Source organism: Limanda limanda, chromosome 8 (assembly GCF_963576545.1).
Source record: "Limanda limanda chromosome 8, fLimLim1.1, whole genome shotgun sequence".
Classification (NCBI taxonomy): domain Eukaryota; kingdom Metazoa; phylum Chordata; class Actinopteri; order Pleuronectiformes; family Pleuronectidae; genus Limanda; species Limanda limanda.
Genome location: NC_083643.1, coordinates 15,824,396 through 15,843,173, shown reverse-complemented (window position 1 = coordinate 15,843,173; position 18,778 = coordinate 15,824,396). Strand labels below are relative to the sequence as shown.

The 18,778-nt window shown below is 43.2% G+C and overlaps 1 protein-coding gene across 2 annotated transcripts; it reads right to left on the bottom strand.

Moving 5' to 3' along the window:
* Nucleotides 1–2,380: 2,380 nt before the first annotated feature.
* Nucleotides 2,381–18,704, bottom strand: dapk2b (death-associated protein kinase 2b). Of its 2 annotated transcripts, XM_061076226.1 has the most exons (12): nucleotides 18,612–18,704; nucleotides 17,957–18,070; nucleotides 10,369–10,590; nucleotides 9,071–9,209; nucleotides 8,302–8,431; nucleotides 8,159–8,207; nucleotides 8,034–8,060; nucleotides 7,786–7,938; nucleotides 7,264–7,309; nucleotides 4,007–4,096; nucleotides 3,839–3,919; nucleotides 2,381–3,354 (listed from the first exon to the last, which is right to left on the bottom strand). In XM_061076226.1, exons 2-12 carry the CDS (start codon nucleotides 18,031–18,033, stop codon nucleotides 3,277–3,279), a joined length of 1,092 nt encoding a protein of 363 aa, XP_060932209.1. In that variant the 5' UTR covers nucleotides 18,034–18,070; nucleotides 18,612–18,704; the 3' UTR covers nucleotides 2,381–3,276. The 2 variants fall into 2 exon arrangements, with proteins under 2 accessions (XP_060932209.1, XP_060932210.1); XM_061076227.1 differs by lacking the exons at nucleotides 2,381–3,354; nucleotides 3,839–3,919; nucleotides 4,007–4,096 and adding an exon at nucleotides 4,214–5,824.
* Nucleotides 18,705–18,778: the final 74 nt, after the last annotated feature.

Sequence of the window (18,778 nt, the reverse complement as noted above, 5' to 3'; positions counted from 1 at the left end):
ACAATGTACCTGGATTGCACATGAAGGCTTTAAGTTCCACACATAGAAATTAACAATGAACAGTTACATGACTTTAACCTGAGTGAGTTAATGGTGCAGTTCCAAAAGTGATGTGTGTGGTCTGGTGTGAGCTACTTGATAACCCTCAACAGCTCAATGATAAAGAAATATAAGTACATTGAATCACTTGTGCTAATGGTGTGGTAAACAAGGGAATCCATTTTTACATATAGGCATTCAATAGGGTTATCAATACATGTGTCCCAGTGTGGCCTCCTGTCTGCTGCTGCTTCAAAGACATCTGCATCTCTGCGGATGAAGGACACGGTTTAGTGTTACAGTAAATACATGCAGCGTCTGATATGTGACTGGACGCCTTATTTGTCTGTGTCAACGGACCACGCATCAGGTCATCTCCTCGTGAGCCTGCTGGAATGTCATGAGCCCACAGCCCTGTGTCGCTGGTCGACCACAGAATTGATCCCAGCATACCAGCAGCGACTCTGTCACACGAGATGCTGCTCAGACCGATCTGTAATGGCTGACTGGAAGGCATCTCACTTCTCTGCCCATGACAAAGCTGCAAAGGACTCGGCTCATGTTGCAGTGAGACATGGCTGAAATATTTACAGTCACCAGCCCGGGGACTGACTCCATCAGGACAAAGTGACGGGTGATTGAGAGCGGGCTCTAAATCTTTTGCCTCATCTCATCCTGTGCCAGTAACTCACGAGTTGTCATCAAACAGAAACAGACTACTGTAGAAATGTAGTGTCACTATGCTCTAATAAGGACTTGAGATCCAGCTGCCCATTACATCCTGACAGCGCAGATTTAACACCTTCTTTAATTCAGTAATGGAGGAGGAAATAAACTAAACGTATAAAATCAAAAGCTTACTAAAATTTTCAACCTATTATAAGTGTAATATGAATTCAAAGAATATGCTAACATGCTAACGTGTTGCAACAGTCCAGGCTAAAGCAGGCTATTGCCAGGGGCCGCTGAGAACAGCTGATTACCTTGGTCCATAACAGTTTTTATGAGCATTCCCTTAAATTCTACGATTGGCTACATACAGCCGAGAGCAAAGACTACGTGGTTGCAAACCTCTGCAACGAGGCCTCATGTCAGTATTTTTCTGTTTTCAAAAGTATCATAACTTCAGAGATTTGGTTAAAACTAAAACATCGAAATGCATCTGTGATGTGTCTGGGGTTAGCAATCATTCAATTTACTACTTTACTATTTTTTTTCATGTATACACAATAAGTGCTTTGGTTATTTCTTTTGATAATAAAAGAATAGTTTGAAGATTCGATGTGTATTATGTGTTTCTGGGGTGGGGGGTTCGCTATGGTTTGATGTAGGGCCAAGTCCCTTTTGCCTGGGGTCCTCAAAGTCCCCTTGAAACGCTCTTGATTCCATGACATGTATCCGGCTGTTTGTTCATTTTTATTCATAATGTGAACATGAAAGCACATCTATGAGGGGCCAGGTGGGATTCAGCATCTTGCCCAAGGACACTTCGGTATGGGCTGGGCTTCTGGTTGGCGGAAGACCGCTCTACCCCCTCAGCCACAGCCCCCTCAATAAAGTTTATGTGTAAATCTTGTGTGTGGGGGGTTTTCATATTGTTTCTTAAACTCATATCGACACGACCAACTTCACACACCTTGTCAGTTTGACAATCATCAAGAGGAAAATGACACGGTTGTTTCTTCCATCAGAACGGAGGAGCTTTGTCATTTCATTATTTTTTTCAATTTCTTTGACACTGAAGCTACGTTGTCTACTTGGTCCTGAAGACAATTTAATAGAAAGCCATATTGTCGATTCTTTCCACAAAACTTCATGAAGCGAATCATTCATGTGCCCGAGACCTTATCAAACTTTTGTGTGCAAATTCAGTGTATAAATGAATCAATGCTGTCATGGAACACTGAGGCACAAACAGGCCTTCAGGTTTCAGACTGACCCACTTGTTGATCACTACTTCTTTCTTGCAATCTGTGGAATTGACCTATATTGTGCTGCTGCCAAAAATCTATTTAGTTCAGATCAAATGATGCCTCTGATCGGTTTCAGCCCAACTGAACGCAAACAACATCTCTTTTGTGAGACCAAATAACTGAACCGTGGCCAGAGGAAAAATTAGTAGATGAGCCCGACTACGATTAGAGCTCTTTGACGTCCAGGGAACTAGTAAGGCATTTATTGTCAGGAGCAACTGGTGTCAGTGCAAAACACTTCAAAAAGCCCATGTGTACAGAATGTTTATAGAACTTAAGAAAAAAGAATGGCAATGACCTTGAACCAATAATTGCACCGTGATGGCGCCACTAATTCTTTATTTTATAAAAACTAACAGAACAAACAGTCAGGTTTCATTAATTTATTACACAAAAGCTCCATTTACAATACATACAAGTGAACAGAAATACGTCTTCGTGACAGTGAACATTCCGTTTGAGCTAAGATATGAGTAAAACTGCAATTAAGACATTTGGCTTACATTTATGTATATATACACCATAAATATATAGATGTCGAGAAAGTAACAACTGCATCATAAAGGGCTTATAATGAAATACAGCTATCTTCCCATTGGAAAGTAATTTACAGTATTTCAAATGTCCTATATTCAATACAACCTACAGATATATCTGTATAGTGAACAATGCAGGTAATTATGATGAGGCAAATAAAGAGGTCAGCAGTAAACAGACATGGCTGTAATTTAAGCAAAACAACATGTAAACATTTGTTTAGGAAGACCTGCTAGCATCTTGTCTTCCCGCAGCACTTTTATGTGTCTATATACGTTGGACAATACATGTCTTTCAGATCCTCACAGGCACCCGACAATAAAAAGAGAGAAGGACTTTTACTGAGGCGTCAAACAACAGCCGAGGGACTTTTAAGACTGCAGTTGTTAGAGGAAGCTGCCTACGTTCTTGTGTGCGCGCCAACACCGGCGTCTCGGCTCCTGTCAACAATAACACATGTTACATCTTTAAAACCTACATTTGAATCTAGAAACAGCAGGAGGTGGTCTATCGTCTGCTGGTTTTTATGAGTGGAAAAAGACAAAGTCGCCTTGACCAATAAAAATGCTGCATATTCAGCTGTCACTCAAGCGGACACTGTGTCGGGCTCTTTGAGAAAATGTCAGCTGCAACGTTAACAAAAAAAAGAAGATGCTAAGTCACTACTTGCAACCGGAACATGAACCAACAGACTTGACACTTGGACTGGACACGCTGGTGGTTGCTCTCAGGAAGTGTTGCTTCTCTTTCTGGATCTTTGTCGTCTCATCAGGACATCTTCTTCTTGGTCACTTTCACAGTCACGCTGAGAAAAATAAAAGTAAAATCTAGTGTTAGAATTTAGAAACAGTTCTGACTAATACAAGACAAGTATCTGGCACATAGCACTCGTAAAAACACAACTTGTTGTTTTGATACTTCAGTTTTTGCACGATTTAAAGATCCATTGTGTAACTATTTTACCTTAAAACAATGAATGTTTGGTGAGCGGGTTGGGCTTCCCATGAGAAATACTCAACAGGTTTAACTGTCGGCATTAGGCCCAGTAAGTTCAGTAGTAAAGTAAAGCCAAAGTGTCACAAGTTACATAGTGCTTCTTTAAATCGGGAAGATACAAAGTTAAATTGAATGAGCTTTAGAGGTGCTGGCAAGAAAGTTGTGTAAAATTCCTGCAATTTGACATTTTACTCAAGTTTCCAGATTTGCCAGAAATCAAAGAAGCTTGTCGAATTATTGTTTTAACTCCTGACTGAGCCGTGGCTGTTACTTTTACAACAGTGTGTTCATACCCCGTCCTGCTCAGGCAGCTTGTTGCCCTTCTTCATGATCCGCGTCAAGTGATTGCATAGAGCCACAATTCTAAATGAGAACTGTTGAACAGAACAAAGAGAGAATCTGTTACAACATAAACCAATGATATTTTTATAGAACCACGATTTGTAAATACTGCACTTTACCTTCCACCTGCGTCGGGCGTACTGTCTCCTAAAGTTGTCCAGGTTCACGACCGACAGCCTCTTCACCATGGCCTGTCTGGTATTCAGAGGCTACAAAGACACAAGGAGCTTTCACGTTAATTTCAAATTTGGAGAATGCTTTTTAAAGGAGAAGCTCAGGAAATAAACTGAAATTGCTGAAAAATCAAAGCAGATTGGAAATGGGGATGTGTAATAAATAAAGAACATTTATTTCAGAGGTTTTGACAACAGTTAAAAACGTCAGTGTGCATATCAACGGCGAGACCAAAACATCTGTGAGGTGTGAACATCTGTTGAGATGTTGAAAAACACTGATAAAGGTGCAAAACTCATCGACTATATCTCATCATAGATGCTGTTGTAACATCTCCAAGAAAGAAATACAAAGGATTTTACATCAAATAAATAAATTCAACCTTCATTAAAAGTGCCCATTGTTAATTAATAAGACTACAAAAGTTATTTTACACATTTATAACCATTGTAAAAATATGTATGTATAGTCAAAAAAATTGACTGGGATAACAAAAACAATAAATCAATCAGAAAATGTGAACTTCAAATACATTCAATTGAAAATATTTGCTGTTTGATTCAGTATTCATGTAAACGTGACGGAGTAAACACATTCATAACCATTGTTGTCTTCATTGCTACAGGCCACCAAAGCTGCTCCATCAAAAAGAGCTGTGCGTAAGTTTACTCAGCTTCTGTTAATAACATTTCAAGTTTAGTAACATTTTTAATATTGTACCACATAAAATAAATTTTGGACATTTTGTGAAATATGATTATTTGCTCTCTTAACCACTACGGGTAGATGCCAAGTTGGCATTTTACAGGTGATTTTGCCCTCGATGAATTTTTTTTATCTTGTCTACCTCCGATGATTACAATATTAGGGTTGATAATCAATATCTCTATTTAAAAATCAATGGGATCTCATTTATCCCTCAACAAGAAAGCAATCACGTGTATTTCCTGCAATCTATTCCTTCAACTGAGAATTTAGTTTGTTTTCACAAATAAAGAAATCTAGAAATAATTTTAAAAAGGAGACTACACATATACATTCAAAAGTTTGTGTCTCTGAAAACAAAAATCAATGTGTAGAACACGTTAAGATCCCTAAGTCCAATGAGAGCGTGTCCTGGTCTGAGCGTGTTAACCCGACTCGCTGAGCGGCTGCTGGGCCTCTGGGCTCAGTTCCCCCCCGCAGGACTGACTCAGCAGCTCCTTCAGCGCCTGCTTCACGTCCATGTTCAGACTGCTGCTGTGGACGCTGCCAGCGCCCTCTGGATGCAGGGAGCTCATCGCCTCATGCAGCCACTGCATTTCAGAATCCAGCTCCAGCCGCAGAGCGTCCATCTGGCTCTGCCTCTGGTTGTATTTCCCGCTGATGCTCTCCAGGCCGGCATCTACGGCCTTCACGTCCTCCTGCAGCAGCCTCCTGGTGTTCTCCACTTTGCGAAACTCATAGTGGACCTGGGACAGCTGCTTCCGCGCTGCCTCGCTCTCCTCCTTGTACCAGGCCTCCTTGTTATTGTAGATGGAGAGCAGCGCCTCGATGTCCCCCTGAAGAGAGTGGTGGGCCCCTGCCACCTCTGACAGGCCCGTCTCCATCAGGCTGATGTCTTCCACCACATGGGCGAAGCGCTCAAAGTTAGCGTACGTGTTGTTCTGCGGCATACTGGAATGCAGCTGGATGGTGTACTCCTTCAGACGCTTGGTCTTCAGTTGCTCGGCTTTCTTCTCGGCCTCAGGGGCGGCGCTGTCCTCCTCCGTGTGACCGCAGGACTTCAGACAGAGGGGTGGAGGAGGGGGAGGACACTGGGTGAGAGTCTCATTGTCTTTGAAACACACGAAGCGGTGAATATCCCAGCAGATGTGGTACTGAAGGATTAGTGTGTGACCCTACAGCGAAAAGCCATGGCAGTTAAGAGCACCAAAAGGGACAGACATTGTTGTTGAGTGTGTTAAGTTTCCTGGTTTCATGCTGATGTGTCCAAACAGGATGAAGACTCCACCGCAAAACACTGCTCCCATGCATTTCAGAAGCCGACTCTGGAGTGGACTCCTTTGACGGTACGGGTTGTTAAATGTCCATGCCAGTAAAAAACACGATTAGTGACAAGTTGCTTCCCCTTGACCTCCGACTGCGAACTACAGATCTATTAGATCTGTGCTGCTGTGATGATCCCTATTTTAATCGAGTTACTATCCCCAATGCCAGAGAGAAATATAATTCATGAATAGAACACTGCTGCTCACATTTTAACCAGCACCAATCCCCGGCCCATGTCTCTCCTATTCATGCCTCCCTTCATTGGCTGCCAGTTAATTTTAGGATTGATTCTAACAACCCACTGTTATGTTATGGATCTGCTTCGGGCCATAATTTAAGATCTTCCAACCAGCACTTACTGGTAGTTCCTCAGTCATGACTGGTAACTAAGGGTGACCAGGCTTTTGCCATCAGGACCCTGAGGCTGTGGAACTCCATGTGCGAAGAGATGAGAATTGCCAACACTTAACATGGGAACATATGTTTGTAGGAAACCTTTAATCCCTGATTTTTAACTGGTTTTAATGGATGTTGTTTGTTGTGATCATTTTCTTTTATGTTATTTATATCTCTCTGGTGGGCAACATAGACCACAAAGAATGCGGTCTATGGGGCTGTCTACTGCCGAGTCATCAGCTCATCCCGCCCCTTATTACTGGAGTTTGTCACGACAGGAAAAGTCTGAAGTCCCTTGGTTTTGTTTGACATGTGTAACCATTAGCTTTTGAGTTGAGCGTGATACTGAAGCACTTGGTCAGTGAAGTGCAGTGAATCCTGGGATAGGATGGGCCGGGAAGGATCGACCCGTTGGAGCCTTCGTTTCTCGGGGATGAAAGGATGCATCTGTCGGCTGCATTCGAAGGAGACTTTGAAGTGGGACTGTTTATTTGTGCTGCTGTGACACAATCTGTTCTTCAAACGCAGCCTTAGAAGAATGCAGCCTCTGAATTGAGACACAGCTTATATATTGTACAGTCACTGTGATAAACTACTGTATGTTCCCAGAACATATAGTGAAGTTAGTGTTTGAACTCTTAGCCTCAAACAAACCTGCTTCCCTGTTTGACACGAACTGTCTCGTGTTGTTTTTCCAATGTGTGGGTGGGGAGCTGACCGTAGTTATTAAGAACACCAAACACATGCTACAACACGGCACACATGTAGAGCATACCTTGATCCAAGGATGATTGAGGGTTTCTTGTATGGTCAACCGTTTTCTGGAAGAAGAAAATACAGCTGAGTAAATACAGGATGGAGGAGCGGGACCGTCAGTCACACATTCTGCTGTGAAACATTCGGGAATACGTTCAGATGAGTTGAACATTCACAGGGATATTGAGTTTCTGGGAAGGCGTTTTAAATGGAAACACGTTAAGCAACAGAACAGGACCACACGGTGCAAAAAAAGACAAGTATTGCACAATGGCTCGCCTGGGGTAATGAGGCTCCTTTGTAAATAATGTTTTTTCAGCTTATCTTATTTAGTATGTACCAAAAACAAATGTTTCCCAAATCCTTGCTCTAGATTTCTGTGGACTGGCAGTGCTTTCATTTTTCATTTGGATCAGGACTGCGTAATTAATGCACTTAGGATTTATGGCAGTGAAACCGAACTAAAGCCGGGCTTTGTACTGGCATCGTCGGGACTTGACCTTTGGCTTTCAGCTGTTTGCCAGCGACCTGTTGTGTTTACCTCGTGTCCTTCTCCAGGAGCTGTCGGATGAAGCTCTTGGCCAGCTCGCTCGTGTTGCTGAAGAACTCCTCGTCGAAATCGTAGCTCATCGCTGAGATGTTCCCCAGCGTTTCCTGCTTGGTGTCACCCAGGAAAGGTGAGGCGCCGCTTAACCTGAAACAACACAGCGATCGTTCACACACTGGCTAAGACCCTCCTCGATAATCTCCAAAAATTCCTATTCATAATCACGAATCATGGCAACTTACAGTATATACGTGATGACTCCGATGCTCCTGTGAATGTGAATAACAGCACAAGGTTAATCCCAAGTTCTGCCCTGCAGCCTGTTGTATGGAGGGCAGCAGAGTCAGAGGTAATTAAAGGATCTTACCACATGTCTGCCTCCAATCCCAGTTGCTCGTAGTTGACTATCTCTGGAGCTGAAAATAGACAGGACATGTTTGTGCATCACAATCAGGCCACCAGACATCACGCTGTCCTGCGGTGAAAACAAACCTCGTACAAAACACTTACCGACAAACTCTGGAGTGCCAGCTATGTTTTTGAAATCTGCGCCAGCTTCTATTTTGTGTGCGAGGCCGAAGTCTATGAGTTTGATGCGGGGTAGAGGAACGTTCCTGTCCAGCAGCATTATGTTTTCAGGCTGAAGGGTCAAGAAAACAAAAGAGAGACGCACGTTTGTAAGCTGATTTGCTCTAATACAGAGAGCGATTAAGACATAAAGACAATGAATAACTCACGTTGCCTCTTTAAAGCCGTCTGTTGTGTAAGCATTAAAGAAAAACATTGCAACCGTTATACTTGTTATACAAGTTTGACATCTTGAGTGGTTTTCAATTTCCTTATCTAACTCGTGGAAGGAAAGTGAAAAAGCACGTTTCAAGAAATGTTGTTACTTTCCATCTAAAATGTGAGAGTAATTTTTGCCAATTTAAGTTTAGACTTGTGTTGGTGATAAAACGCATGAAGAGAGAAGAGGTAAACAGGAAGCTGGTTTTCACAGAGCAGCGACGATGGCGACACTGCTCTCTCACAGTGAGGAGATAACCTTGTGGTGTTTTTATCTGAAAATCTGGGCCCCAGCCAGAGCAAACAGGAAGGAAGTGCGATTCAGAGAAGTGAGACTCTACTGACATGTACATTAGACACCCGCTATATATTGCCCTTGCATGTACTGTACGGTATGTAATGGTAGAGTTGCTGCGGAGGGAAAGAATTTCATCTGCAACCCCGGGACAGATATAGTCTTATGCGTGTGATGCACAGATGGAGCAGTTTGTACCTTCAGATCAAAGTGTGCGATCCTCTTGGAGTGGAGGTACTGGACTCCGTTCAGGACCTGTTTGATAAACTGAGTGGCCTGCTCTTCACTGAGAGACTCCTTCTGAGCCAGGAAGTCAAACAGCTCTCCTCCAGAGACCCTGAAACACACACACACACACACACACACACACACACACACACACACACACACACACACACACACACACACACACACACACACACACACACACAAACACACACTTGAATTTGATCTACAGTGTGAATGGATGCCTTGTATACGTTTGTTTGTGGTACTAATTTAGCTCAGCTTTGCGTCTGTTTGTCCAACTCATAAACGTTCCCCATTAACTTCACAGAGCGACATAAAGCATCCTTTGACCGGCTGGAATCCCAGAGGCATGATATTCTTTCACTGTCATACAAAGACGACAGAATGGACGGATCACTGGACTACGCACACAGTTTGCGATCCTGCCGCTAACAGTCACAGTCACAGTTCACCCATACTTTAATTGGACAGAGCCTTCAATTAGTCCCAGTTTTCAGATCTCCATGTTCCCATGCAGGGGCTGGATAGACACAGACAAGGTCCTCTCAGGACTCTGATCAACACAACTATTACTGTCGCTGAGAGACATTCAGTTCTTTTCTGGAACAATACTGGACAAAGGATTTCAGCAAACACGTGTTTAACAAACCAAACGTGGACAAAACTCTCATGGAGCAGGACACGCTTGAACGTTAAAGTCTCTGTAAACACTGCTCAACATATTACATATTATATTTTAAACAGGCTGTGATCATGTGACTACAGAAGAAATAGATACAAATGTTTGGGTGTTTTCAGGGAGAGGTTTTTATAGTGGGAGGCAATTCTCCCAAAGGAAACAGTTTCAGGGGAGACTGTAAAATATTAAATAAGTGCAAAACACGACAACAAATTACAAAACACCTCAAACGATGGCGCCCATCGCTGATTGGATGGATGCACTTTCGAAATGTGTTGTGATTTGTCATTGTGTTTTCTTATTTGCCGTTGTGTTTTGTGATTTGCCTTTATTGAATTAGTAACCAAAAGGATATCAGCCTAAATGCTTGTGATTTGGTAAAGTTCATTTGTTGTTGGGTCATGTTTCTGTTTTACAGAAACTAATAAACTCCTGTCTTTACTTGTTTGTACTTGTTAAATTCTTGATTGTCTATTAAATCAAAGAAGATAACCATGGTCACATAGCGGGTTGGGGTAAGCATAGGGGGTGGACTCTATACAGGTTGTTGAACTATGCAGCGACTCACAGTTCGAGGATGAGCACCACGTCTGTGCGGTTCTCGTACACGTCGTGCAGGGACACGATGTTGGCGTGCTGGAGCTCCTGCAGGATGGTCACTTCCCTCTCGATCTCCTCTCTCCTCACGCCTCGCCTGCTGGCCCGACTCTGCCGCTTCTTGATGAACTTAGCGGCGTATTCGGTGCCCGTGCTCTTCTCTGTGCAGCGCTTGACTATTGCAAACTGCCCACTGCAGGCAATAGAAAGACACAAAAAGAAGACACTGACGTTAACAATGTGATTACTGGGGGGGGGGTTTACATCGCAAGTGATAAAAAGCTTGTACTATCATTTATTTGTATAAATTTCAAAATGAGATTCTTGGTAATCAACGACAGGATGTAGCTGCAGGTGAAGAAACCCAGGGAGGAAGCCGTGTGTCACAACCAGATGAAATATCGTGGTGAAGCTCATCACTTCCTGTTTCCCGTCCAGACAAAGAACAATCAGGCTTGGAGTGTGGACAGAGCTGGTGTCCTCCCACTTCACCAGCATTCCTGCCAAATCTCAAACTATCCTCCAGTGATCAGTCCACAGAGGAAATAAAATCCCAGGAACTCTGAATATTTCACAACAGAGGCGTGGCTCGGGGGGGGGGCATCTCTCAGAGGACGATTGTTTCACTTTTCACTGAGCTCTTGTTTCGCGGGTTGGAGCCTCCGACTGGGACTCTGACACTCCTTCAGTGTCACTCTACTCCAACATAACAACACGGTATTTTCACTCATAATTGACTCACTGACAGACAGATTGAAGAGTGTGAAAACATTTTCCAGCGTCGTCGCCCAGTTAAATATATGTGCAGAGTCTCTGTGATCAGAGCAGCACATGTAATCTCAGGCCTGACTAAGACAGATCTGGGACCTGAACTGCCAACACTGTAAATTTAGACGTCGTAGTCACTGATCCGAAGGCGACAGAGACACGAGGGTGAGTCCTGCGGTGGCGGAGATGATGTTCTGCGTAAGCTGGGTGAGCCTTGTGGCGACTTCGGTTAAGGAGGTAGAGCGGGTCATCAGCCAAACAAACAAGGATTGTTTGATCCCTGGCTCTTGCAGTCAGCACGCCAGTGGACAAGATACCGAACCCCAAATCCCCACTGATGTTTTTTTCAGCAAAAGGATGAGTTTGATAGAAACAATATATAGTATCACTGTAGGAACTAGTGTGTGAGTGGGTGAATGAGGCTGGTCGATAGCAAAAAGTGAGACATAAATACAGTCAATTTACCTTTGTCTTTGAATAATAGAGACACTTTGTATTTTTAGACATTGTGAAAAAAAACGCCCAGAGGAGGAGAGAGATAATAACTGGCATTGCATATATTTCGGACATAACTGTCGGAGATTCCAGGGTGGCTGTGAGAAGCTGTCCAATCTGCATCCACTATCATCATGGTGTCTAGTGGGCCTAAGAATAGCTCAGCTTCCAGGCTCTTTCTCCACTGCTGCTGCTGCTGCTACTGCTGTTGTGGATAAAGAGAGAGGCGTCCTGCTGAGTGCGCGGAGGAGTGGAGAGCGAGGATGAGTGGAAAAGAGGAGTGCTAAGAGGAGCTGCAGGATAAAAGACAAGAGTCTACAAACGCTACGGACGCCCACTCTGCTCCTGCCACACTCAGGTTCCACTTTCCCTCTCAAGTAGCACTCACACAGAGCTCATCGCAAAACAAACCTCCGCCGAGGCCCAACAGTCCCTTTCAATCCAGTCAAGCTGCACCACATAACACACAGTCATTGATATCAGTCCACTTAACATGCCTGTTTGTTGTTTTTCATAAACTATCATTAATATGTATATAATTAATAATAATTAAGTAGTTGCTCAGAGATTGGTGAAAATGTACCCCCCAAAAACGCCCTAATTTTGATCCGCACAAAATAGAATGAGCTCTTCCCTGACCTATACCACGTTCCCCCAACAAGGTTTGTTGTAATTCATAGGGTAATTTTTTGTTCTATCTTGCTTATAAACAAACATACAGCCAAACAAACAGGGGTATGGACATAACCTCCTCGGCAGAGATTAAATAACAACCAAACAACAGTTATCCTCTTTGTGGTTTGAAGCAACCCATATAGTGGGTTAACCTTTCCTTAACCACATAAGAGCAGGACGGGTGAGCCAGTTTGCTTTTATGAGGCACACCCTGTCCTGCGCTCACTCAACAGTCACATCTGGGAGCAGCTGCACTGTACACGCTAAGCTCCATTAGATTTACCTCACTCAAAAACAATGAAACAATAAGTCACTGAGCTTTTCTTTTCATGCAAGCCAACAAACGTTTATTGAACTGAAGGGAAAACCCTCCAATAGGAATTGATAAATAGACGTCTCCCTGACAACAAAAGGTTAAAACAGAAAGTAGACATCATTTATTTTTTTTATGAGTCAGAATGCCTTCCGGATTCCATAGCAGTACGTCGTCAACTGTAAAGCACAAGGTAGTTATTAAGATCACTTCATTCATATCGGTTCAACTAAACGCCATCGGTGGGTGTGGACGTGTCCCGACAGAGAATGCAGAAGAGTAGGAGAGAGAGAGAGAGAGAGAATGGGGGAGAAATCTTACATCATAACGAAGAGTCTCATGCTGCAGAGGTAACAACACGGAGGAGCAGAGCAATGTAGAGCCTCAAATCCCCCCCCTCTCTGTTCCATTCGGGGGACATCTACACCTCTGAGACGTCCCTGAGAGGCTGACAATGTTAAAGATGACGATGATAATGTGTGAACTGGAGAGGGGGGGGGGAGAGCCGTCCAATGAGATCTCTCTTGCCAAAAACAGGCACCCCAAGGGGAGGAAGAATCAAATGGCAGGAGCGGCAGAAGTGTCCTTGATTTGCCTGTTAGAGCAAGTCCGAGCAGAATAACCCTTCGTGTTTATGGTTGTCGCCGAAATGTGAGAAAGTGCCCAGCGACACGAATGTCTGCGGGGGTGCTTTGCTTTGGTGTGGCTGCGGAGTCGTGTAGAGTAACAGCAGAGAGCAGTGATGCTAGGGGTGGTATTCCACACCGGGCCAGGCGTGCCGGCTGTCTTAGCCTCTAAGCCGGGGCCGGTGGGGCCGAAAACACCGTCTCTCCGCAGAGTTTCCACTTCCAACAGCTGAAGGTTATTATCCACAGACAAGGTTGGAGGAATGCTCGGACAAGTGGCGCCGGCCCAATATTTGAACACATTACTCGGCTGAATAAGCTCGGGGGGGCTGCAATGACAACGAAAGCCAGATTCATAATTGGCCAAGCCCCGTCCCCGACGACCATCTGTACATCAACGGCTGGAGGAGAAGCTCGAACTTTTAAAATAAGGATCCTCACACTGCAGAAAACAACAACTATTTTCTACAAACTACAGCTTTATCAGCCACTATGCTTTTTGTTTTGAAATACTTCAACTTGAATGCCCTTTAAATTCTTCAGGATACTATAGATCCCCATTGGTTTTGAAGTGGTTCAATGTCAACAGATCATCTCCGGCTCAGCGAGGCTTTACGAGTGTTTGCCGACAGTAACGGGAGGACCCCTGTCGAGCGGGAACTCCTGGAATGTCCAAGAGGTCACCGCGGAGTTCCCTCTGCCAGGCTGCGTTGAATAAACACATTTTTCTTCCCACTCAACAGCAGGAATGCATGTTCCTCAGAGCTGACTACGTGCATTCCTGCCCTGCTGCGTGCACACCCTCCCTCAAAGCTATAGATACACCTCGTACAGTAGATCCCATTGGGGAAATTCTATCACTTCCCTGCCTTCACCAGGAGCACCTGTTGCACCTCAACACATCCCAAGTGTGAACGCTGCTGCCTCCACCGAGCATCGCCGCCCTCCCTGCGTCTGCACATTTCCCCCAATACATTTCCTTCTGCATTCATTGTTATGGGTTTCTAGAAATGACATCAACCAGAGAGGATGGGGAAACATCTTTGACGTCAGGTGTGGTGAGATCAGACCACGTCAGTGTTTCTGCATTTGAAATATGTCTAATTGAATCATGAGTACACGGCTTTGGGAGATCCAACAAGATAGCCTGCTCATGTTTAGCCTCCTGTTCACCATCTTAGCCATTGACTGTAAGTGAGGATTAACGACATGACAGCTCCACCACCACCTCCCTCGATTAAGAGATTAAGAGACACTGCCTCCTCCATGTTGGTGGGTGAGACGAAGACCAAACTAAAAAGTCAAAGTACAAGGTTTCTGTAATATCAGTTAGTTGTCATCACACTGATGTTTGATCATTTTTTTCCAATAAGTTTTTCTTCAATTAGATATTTGATGCTATATAAAAGGAAAGAAACATCATGACTGACAGCTGACACTGACTCTTGGTCAGGCATGTGACATAACTAGTCCGCTACTGTGGATTCAAATGCACAAAATGGAAGCGTTCATATCCTGGATATTTTGGCAATTAATTTCCAGATAGTGTGAAGAAGTGGCGACATGTCGTCCATCTCTATTCACAGTCTATGATCTTAGCTTAGCATGTTTGCTAACATTAAGTACAGCCAAGGCTGATGGAAATTTTGCTCGCAAAATTTGAAGGAAATATATTATCTATGACAGCTGATTAAGTACTTCTTAAAAAAGAACTCAAAAGCTTTTAACTGTTAAATGCCCATATTGTGGATATCGAGGGAATCATCTTAACACTGATCTCTGCTTCCACGTGAATTTATTATGATCCTGAATCTTGTTTCACAACCCCCGACCCAATACACTTGAATTTCAACAACAAAATGCAGCTTTTGTACTTTTTGATATTTTATTATTTATATTTAAACTCAAAAACAGCTACCTAGATTATTTTCCCCACTTCCGCACTCAGGCACATCCGCCAACAGTATCCTGAAGATGTCTTTGTACTTACAGTCGAGACAAAACATTAAATAAAACTCCCGAGGTTCACATTCACATTTATTGTTATTTTACAATAAATATTTTACCATAAGGTGGTGCTATCATGGAAGTGATTATAATTCATCATGACGTGGACATAATAGATGTTATGGCAATCAATCTGTTGTTCAGTAGTTCTATAAACAAAAAGGTCAAATTCATGGTGGCACCAGAGGACCAATCGTTATGATTCAGCATCTGGAAACCATGAATGCAGATTCAAAACTTCTTGTCAATCCTTCAAATACTTGTTGAAATATTTTAGTATGGACCAGAGTAGTGAGCCGAAAACAACTGACACTTCAACACCCACAAAGACATGCAGCCTGTGTTCGCTAACCATTGTGAAACCTGTGTAGTAGACATCATACTCACATCCGCCATGGTGTCAGTGTAGTATTTACACATTTCAGTAAATAGAGGAAGTTTACAAGCCTTTTATTTGTGGAACGCAAAGACAATGGCACTTCCTACCAAACGGTGCATCCTGTGAACTTTTGTCATTACTTGGCCATGACTTACAGAGGGGGGTGTTGTTGTTTTTTTTAAATCAGTAAGCGCTACATGACCAACACGGAAATAACATCTTCTAAATGTACTAAAGTTGTCTGACCGAATATGGTGCTGGTCACGACCAAACATGAACAAGGACGAGTCTGTTGTTGACAGGTAGAGTTCACATTCTTCAGCACCTTGCCTTGATGGTCACTTGCATAACAGCTCACCACAGGTTCACCAGTTGGAGAGGGGGGGGGCAGTGGCAGCTGTGGGCCGACACTCACACACTTCCTACTGTACGTCATCACCAGTGTCATCAATCACATGTTAAGACCGGTACAGTTGCCGGTGAATGCCTCGTGTGTCAGGCAAAGGGTTGACTTACAGATAGGTTTACCCAACGTTCTCCATCGGTGGAAAGAAACAGTGACTACAACCGTGTGGGGTCCTGTGACTTTAGAATTTGTCAACAGTGGGGGGCTGATATGATGAGTGGAATTTCCTCTCGGCTCAACAGTTCCACAGAGCACAGAACATTTAAATAACCCACATCGATCAACGTCTGGCCCCACTCGATATCCCCACTCTCTTGAGAGGACGATGGAGCAACAGTTCCACTGTGGAGCGGTCTGAACCCATGAGGTCAGCACAAACTGTGGCCGAACTCAAAACTCACCGTAAAGCTGTCTAAACAACACTGAAGAGTTAAGAGGGAAAGACTCCAGCGGAATTAGTGATAACAATCTAAGATGTGACGTGTGACTGAAAAAATTAAGTTATGTGGTTTCAGTCACAAACATCTGCAGCATTAAAAACCACAGTAGATGTGAGTTTCTGTTTCTCACGAAAGTGAAGCTGAACACGTACAAACCTCAGGTCTCAGTTCTGCTCTCAAGAAACACGTTCCAGCTCAGCCACAACTCACTGACGTTTTTACAATAAACATTTAATAACTAGAATAGCACTCAGTACATTATATGCCAATAAGTATCAATATGTATTTTCTATCAATTTCTTTCATCTTTTAATGTAAAGCACATTGAGTCTGCCTCTGTAAGAAATTGACTATATAAATAAAAATGAATAGATTCATTGATATAACTATAGTAACTATTGTAACTATAGTAGCTAAAATCTGCTTGTGTTGCCAGGTTATGAACGTGATGATTCTTTGTCTTTAATTAATCAGGAAGCTACAATACTGGAAATTCATCTGCAATTATGATTCACAATTTGTCATTAATTTACTGCAGTTTATAAATAGTTAATAAGTTATTAATAAGCGCATTCAGATCTCTGCTGCCCTTTTCATAGAAAGTGGTCAAGTGATTTGACTTGACAACCTCAACGTTTTGACTGACATATGAATAAAATCCCTATTTGCACCTTGTAAACCCTGAGTAATGGATGCCTTTTAGTAATTGTGAAGTCATACCCAGTTGACATCCAGTAAATGTTTGCTTTTCAATTGCATTTGCATTGGAATGTTTAAATAAATGAGGAAATATGTAGAATCTCAATGTAGCATACAATCAAAGTGCTGGACATGAAACCTCTCCTGCAACGCAGCTGAAGCATTTCAGGAGCAGATGTTGGTCTGTGCTGTCAGGGTGTGTCAGAGGGACGGGGGCCAGCAGACACTGGGACGCAGGGTGTATTTTGACAGTTAGCGAAAGGTCAAAGGTCAGACGATTTCCCCTCACACCCTCTCCGTCTGTTAACAAGTGCTGCGTATGTCGGAGCTGTGCGTCCGTGCAGAACGACTCAGCAGCTTCCTCAGGCCCCAATGCACTCTGCCAACTTCCTTTAATTTATTTCCCCATTAGACGCTGTTTCCTTAATGTGTGCTCTGAATTAACACCCTTCCTTAACGTATAAACTTCAACACATTGGTTCCACCAACGCCCAGAATCACCTTTGGCAAAAATCCTATTTCATTCTCTCTCTTGGACTGAACCCAGTGGGACCTTGTTTTCATAGCGTTCACTTTTCAGACTTTATCTCTGGCTTTAAACTTCCACCTAGTGCTGACAGTGACACTCCCAAGTCAAGCTTAAACAAGCCAGCTGTTTGCACACATAGAGGCAAGCAGGGGACTCCTCTCACACTCTGACTCACACACAGTTTTTCAAGCACTGGTGATAAACATTTTGTACTGTACTCACCTTCCTAGTTCCTCCCCAATTTCATAGAAATCATCCACGTTCTGTTGCTTGAAAACCGCCATGCCAGGTGTCTTCATTGATGTGCTTTATCTGATGTGGTCTGTCTGTCCAGTCCTGTGGATATAAGAGAGCAGTTCACATTGATTCCTGAAAGGAGCACAGAAAACCCTTACTGCATGTTGCAGCTTGCTGTGGAGCATTCCATCTCAGAGCTGTACCTACTTTCACCTTCCTGTTCAGAAAGGCTTAACAGCACTAGAACTTGATCAACAAAGGAGAAAGTGCACTTGGTTTGTCTTTAATTTGTCTAAATACTGATTTAATGGCTTAAGATGTAACTGTGCCAAGCTGAGCCGAGTAACAGTGTTTCCTTCTTGTGATTATAACAGGATTACAAATTAAAAGATAAGAGCATTTGGGGTATTGAGGGCAGGGTATCTATTATGAAACATTTTGTCTGACACAGGCCACAGCGTATTCTTTGTATTGCTATTATTCCCTCTATGAATAGGAATGAATGAAATAAATAATGAAGTAATAAAATAGAATATAGAATAAAAGGCAATCTCATCTTTTTCAAAAACTGAACTAGAACCAACTTCCCATATGTTAAGCCTCATGTCACACATTAAACTGAGCAGCAGCCACATCTTACCTCAGTGTTAAAGCTTCTGTCTGCTGATGAACTCACATCTGTCCCCACGTCTCCAGCAGCTGCTCTCCTCATGAAACTGGCTGCTTCACCGTCTCTGTTGCTTTCTGTCACTTGTGGCTGCACCATCAGGCTTTTGAGTCTGCACAAGCCCCTCCCCCTGATGGCTC